Source organism: Chrysochloris asiatica, unplaced genomic scaffold, assembly GCF_000296735.1.
Source record: "Chrysochloris asiatica unplaced genomic scaffold, ChrAsi1.0 scaffold00007, whole genome shotgun sequence".
Lineage (NCBI taxonomy): Eukaryota > Metazoa > Chordata > Mammalia > Afrosoricida > Chrysochloridae > Chrysochloris > Chrysochloris asiatica.
This window is the reverse complement of record NW_006408525.1, coordinates 3866373-3871704: the sequence shown is the minus strand read 5'-3', so window position 1 is coordinate 3871704 and position 5332 is coordinate 3866373. Positions and strand designations below refer to the sequence as shown.

Genomic DNA, 5332 nt, shown 5'->3' with positions numbered 1-5332 from the left:
AAGTGAAGAAGACTTAAAATATTTACTGATGAAGATCAAAGAGCACAGCCTTCGGTATGGATTGCATCTCAATGTAAAGAAAACAAAAATCTTCACCCCTGGAGCAATAAACAACAGTCTTATCAATGGAGAAAAGATTGGAGTTGTCAAGGACTTTATTCTTCCAGGATCAACTTATCAACAGTCACGGAAGCAGTAGTCAAATCCAGTGTATTGCATTAGGCAAATCTGCTGCACAAGACCATTTTAAAGTGTTGAAGAGCAAAGATGTCAGCTTGAGGACTAAGGTGCACCTGACCCAATCCATGGTATTTTCAGTAACCTCATATACATGCGAAAGCTGGACAGTGAAGAAGGAAGACTAGAAGGATTGACGCTTTTGAGTTACGGTGTTGGAGGAGAATATTGAAAGTGCCATGGGCTGTCAAAGGAACCAACAGATCTGTGTTAGAAGAGGTGCAGCCAGAGTGCTCATTGGAGGCCAGAATGGCCAAACTTCGTCTTTCATACTTCAGACATATTGTCAGGAGGAACCAGTCGCTGGAGAAGGATAGCATGTTTGGTAGTGTGGAGGGTCAGCGAAAAAGAGGAAGACCCCCAGCGAGATGGGTTAGCAAAGTGGCAGCATCAATGTGCTCAAGCGTGGCAACAATAGTGAGGTTGGCCCAGGATCGGGCTGTGTTTCATTCTGCTGTGCATAAAGTCACTATGAGTCGGTACTGACTCGATGGCACCTAACAACAATGACAACAAGTACTGTAGATCATATGATTGTCTGATTTAAAATGGCCAATACCAGTTCATTTTAGCTTATTACTGCCTAGGATATCAGTGTTTATGCATTTCATTTAATTTTGACAACTTTGAGTTTTCCTAGGTTCATTCTTTGTACGTCCTATATTCTGTTTGTTAATGACTGTTTTACAGCTTTATCTTTTCATTTTGAATTTTGCCCTATCAGCAAATAATGTTTCTGAAAGTATTGCTCTGTTCACGTTATTAAGGTGAGCTCTACTTTGAAGAGGCAGCTTTTCCCTAGTCATATTTTTAGTGCCTTCCAACCAGAAGGGCTCATCTTTTGGCACTATATCAGGCAATGTTTCACTGCTATTCATGAGGTTTTCTGTATTTAATCTTTCAGAAGTGGTCAGCCTGTAATTCTTCCTAGTCTCTCTTTGTGTGGAAACTCTGCTGAAACCTGTCTACCATGGGTAACCCTGCTGGTATTTGAAATACCTTGGCATAGCTTCCAGCATCAGCAACATGCAAGCCAACACAGTATGACAAATTGACAGACAATTGATAGAAAAACTTCTAGATAGACAAAATAACAGTTTGGTTTAGATAAAGATTTAAATTCTTCAAAACAAGAAACAAGAATACTGTGATTGACATGCTATGAATGTGTTTTCATAAAACTGCTGAGTGTTGCCATATATAGATTTATGGGTGTTCCACATAAATATTTATTATTATTCTTATTTTGAAAGGTTCTTGCTCAGAATTCTGGTTACGACCTGCAGGAAACACTATTAAAAGTTCAGGCTGAGCATTCAGAATCAAAACAACTTGTTGGCATAGATTTGAATACAGGTAAGAAAGTAAATAAAATGATGTGCTTAATAAAAAGAAGTATTTTAATGCTGTTGTTGTTGTTCGGTGCCATCAAGTTGGTACCGACTCATAGTGACCTTATGCACAGCAGAACGAAACACTGCCTGATCTTGGGCCAACCTGAGAGTGACAGTTTAATTGACTTTAATATTTAAATTTTGGGTGCCTTTAGATTATTTTTGATGCTCTTGAAAGAAAATTCATTTAAGAAAAAGGTATTGTGGCAGTGCATTGCTTACCTCAACTCTTAGCTTGTCGAAGACGGTAACCAGGACCTGGTGTCTGCTCTTGCCTCCTCCTTTACCTCCTAACCCATAGCCAGCATGTGTGAGTGCATCTCCATGTTGGCCAGGCTGGAGTCCAGATTGGCAATGCCTGCTGGGATTGTTTGGAACCTGGCATCCAGCCCTGTGGTCAGATGTCAAGTGACAAGACCACTGGAGGAAGAGATGACTCCTTCAATACCTTCTTCAGTGAAACAGGTGCTGGCAAGTATGTGCCCAGAGCAGTGTTAGTGGTCCTGGAACCCACAGGCATTGATAAAGTTCGCACAGGCACCTACCGGCAGCTCTCCCACCCTGAGCAGCAGTCAAAAAAATCAAATGACATATTGCATTAGGCAAATCTGCTGCAAAAGATCTTTTTGAAATGTGCAAGAGGGAGGATGGTGAGACTTTGTCTCTTGTATTTTGGACATTTTGTTGAGAGGGACCAGTCCCTGGAGGAGGACATGATGCTTGGTAAAGTGTAAAGTGATCATAAAAAAGGAGGACCCCCCTCCCCGCCAGTGAGATGGATTGACACAGTGGCAACAATAATGAACATAACAAAACTTGTGACGATAACATAGGACCAGGCAGTGTTACTTTGTATTGTTCATGGATCTCTATGAGTTGGAAATGACTTGACAGCACCTAACAACAAAACAATATTAATAGAATACATCAGGCAGGGTTGTACTATTTAAATAATTTCTTTGTACTTTCCAGGTGAACCAATGGTAGCAGGAGATGCAGGAATTTGGGATAATTACTGTGTAAAGAAACAAATTCTTCACTCTTGGTAAGTTTTTAATAACATGAAGAAATAAAATCTTTAGAGACATAATAATATCAAATTTTGTTATTGTTTTTGTCACCATACAGTGGAAAAATTGTAAAGTATAGGAAATGATGTATCTAATTATGAAGATTAGCTTTTACCATTTTATATTTAGTTCTACTGTAAGTTAAAGGAAAGGTTAATCTTACTGCTTATTTGGTAGGTGTGGGGGAACAAATTACTTACATCATGGGAAAAATCAAATGGTATGCTAAAAATAAGCTCAATTGTACTGGAATATAAAATCAGCCTACCATATTATCAGCAAAGGAGTTGAGATAAATAATACAAGAGGTAACATTTATATTGACAATAACTTTTCCTCATAAAATCTCATACCAACATCACTAAAAACCAAGTACCCTTCAGAGTGGGTTGGTAGGCATTACTCACCTTGTCATCTTTTTCCTCAGCACGGTGATTGCCACCAATATTCTTCTGGTTGATGAAATTATGAGAGCTGGGATGTCTTCTCTCAAAGAGTGATTGAGTTCAATATCAGTTCTTCTGGAAGCTGAGATTTAACACATCTGGCATCCGACTATCCTTATGTGGTCCAAGCTATTCTTAATTTTTACACAATAAATACAGTTTGTGTTTGTTGACCTTAGTCTCAATTTTATCAAAGTATAAAGAACACAAGACATATTTTCACAGTAAAGGAATAATAGTGGGAATGTTTTTGCCTGAAAGCTCTAACTTCTCACCCTTTATCATATAGTATTACAGTTTTGAATATATAGACTCTATTATGATTCTTAGAAGTTTTAGGCAACTTCTAATTAATAAAATATGGAGCATAGATTTTAGAGCACCCAAGTCAATTTCTAGTGTATCAGAAGGGTATCAATGGAGCAGGACCACATGTTTTATTCTCTCTCAAAACCCCTTCAGTAATTTCCTGCCACCAGTCTCTCCTCTCATAAATACTGCGTCAGTTGCACTGATTTACAATACTTGACACAGTTTAATTTGAATATGCCTGTTGTTGTCAAGTCATTTCTGACTCACAGCAACCCTACAGGACAGCGTAAAACTGCCCCATAGCATTTCCAAGGTTGTGTATCTTTAAGGAAGCAGACTGCCACATCTTTCTCATCCTGATGGATTTGAATTGCTACATCTTTTGGTAAGCAGCCAGCAGTTTAACCACTGCATGACCAATGCTCTTTACTTTGTGAATAGTTTTTTAATACTTTACCTGGTTCTATTGCTGTAGAATTTTTATATTTTACCTGGTTCTGTAGCATCCTGGCTGGTGTGGCACTGTGGGTTAATGCGCTGGACCACAAAGTCGGTTTTAATTGCACAGCTCACCAGCTGCTCCTTGGAAACCCTATACAGAGTTGCTATGGGTCAGAACTGACTCAACGGCACTTAATACCAACAACATTGTTATACAGGAGTCCTGGTGTGGCTCTGTGGGTTAATGCACTGGACTGCAAGTTTGTTTTGAACCACAAGATTGGCGGCTATTCAAGCTCACCAGCTGATCCTCGGAAACCCTATACAGTGTCACCTTTGAGTCTGAAGTCAGCAGCACTTAACAACACCAACATTGTTATACAGGAGTCTTGCTGTTGAATTTTAGGATAAGCACTAAACTGGTAAACATGAGGTTAGTGGTTCAAACCCTGTGAGACAGAACTAAGTCAATAGCACTTAACAACAACAACATTTGCTATACAGGGTGGCTATGAGTTGGAACAGACTTGACAGCATTTAGCAACAATAACAATTGCATATATAATCAGCAACTTGCTACTTTGCTAGTGCTAGTAGCTCTCTGGTTAGATGATGAAATAGGACAGGTTTCATTTGGAAAGGTAGAATTGTTGGCACTAATACTGGGAAGTAATTTAAGCTTTGAATGCATCTGTTCCTGATAGGTATTATGCTGTTGTTGTGCTATCAAGTCAGTTCTGACTCATAGTCATCCAGGAGTGACTGGTGGGTTTGAGCCACCAACATTGCGGCTAGCAGTTCAGTGCTTATTCTGCAGTGCCACACCAGGACTAGCAATATATCTTTTGTTTCAAGCTCTAGAATGAATCTATTATAGTTTTTATTATTATTGGACTCTTCACGGTTAACTTCTTTCCTTGAATGCCAGTTAAGAGATTAAAGTATGGCAGCTGCATTAGTGGAGTTTCGTTCTTTTGTACATATTAGGGAGGATTCCTTCAACATTTTAATACCTTAGTTGAGAGCCTATCATTGTATAGCTTATCTTTTTAATTAATGTGCTGCAAATATCTTTCTAAGCTAATAGTTTATGGCCGCATGATATTTCACATATATAGTTAGATTGCAGTTTATTAAATCATTTGTTTTCCTTTCTGCCATTACAAATGAAACTTCATTTTTAGTCTTTTTCCTTATTCTATAAGATTGTTGTTGTTAAGTGCCTTCGAGTCAGTTCCAACTCATAGTGACCCTGTATAGGATTTCTGAGGTGTGGCTGGTGAGGTTGAACTGCCAACCTTGCTATTAAAACCGACCTTGCAGTCCAGCACATTAACCCGCAGTGCCATCTCTGGACAAACCTTTTAAAACAGGCATATCAGCCTTATTGCCAGGCCTTTTTAATATAAAGTGTTTAAATTTTAAAATATTT

At 38.7% G+C, this 5332-nt stretch overlaps 1 protein-coding gene across 3 annotated transcripts in view; it reads left to right on the top strand.

The window, feature by feature from the left end:
• CCT6B (chaperonin containing TCP1, subunit 6B (zeta 2)) overlaps positions 1-3378 on the top strand; it is a 53957-nt gene extending 50579 nt beyond the window's left edge. For 2 of the 3 annotated variants that reach the window (XM_006832318.1, XM_006832317.1), the window contains exons 11-13: positions 1491-1593; positions 2604-2676; positions 3129-3378. In XM_006832318.1, the coding sequence (XP_006832381.1) occupies positions 1491-1593; positions 2604-2676; positions 3129-3201 (249 nt within the window). In that variant the 3' untranslated portion in view covers positions 3202-3378. The remainder of the gene's footprint in view (positions 1-1490; positions 1594-2603; positions 2677-3128) is intronic. The other variant, XM_006832316.1, reaches the window with a different exon arrangement.
• Positions 3379-5332: the final 1954 nt, after the last annotated feature.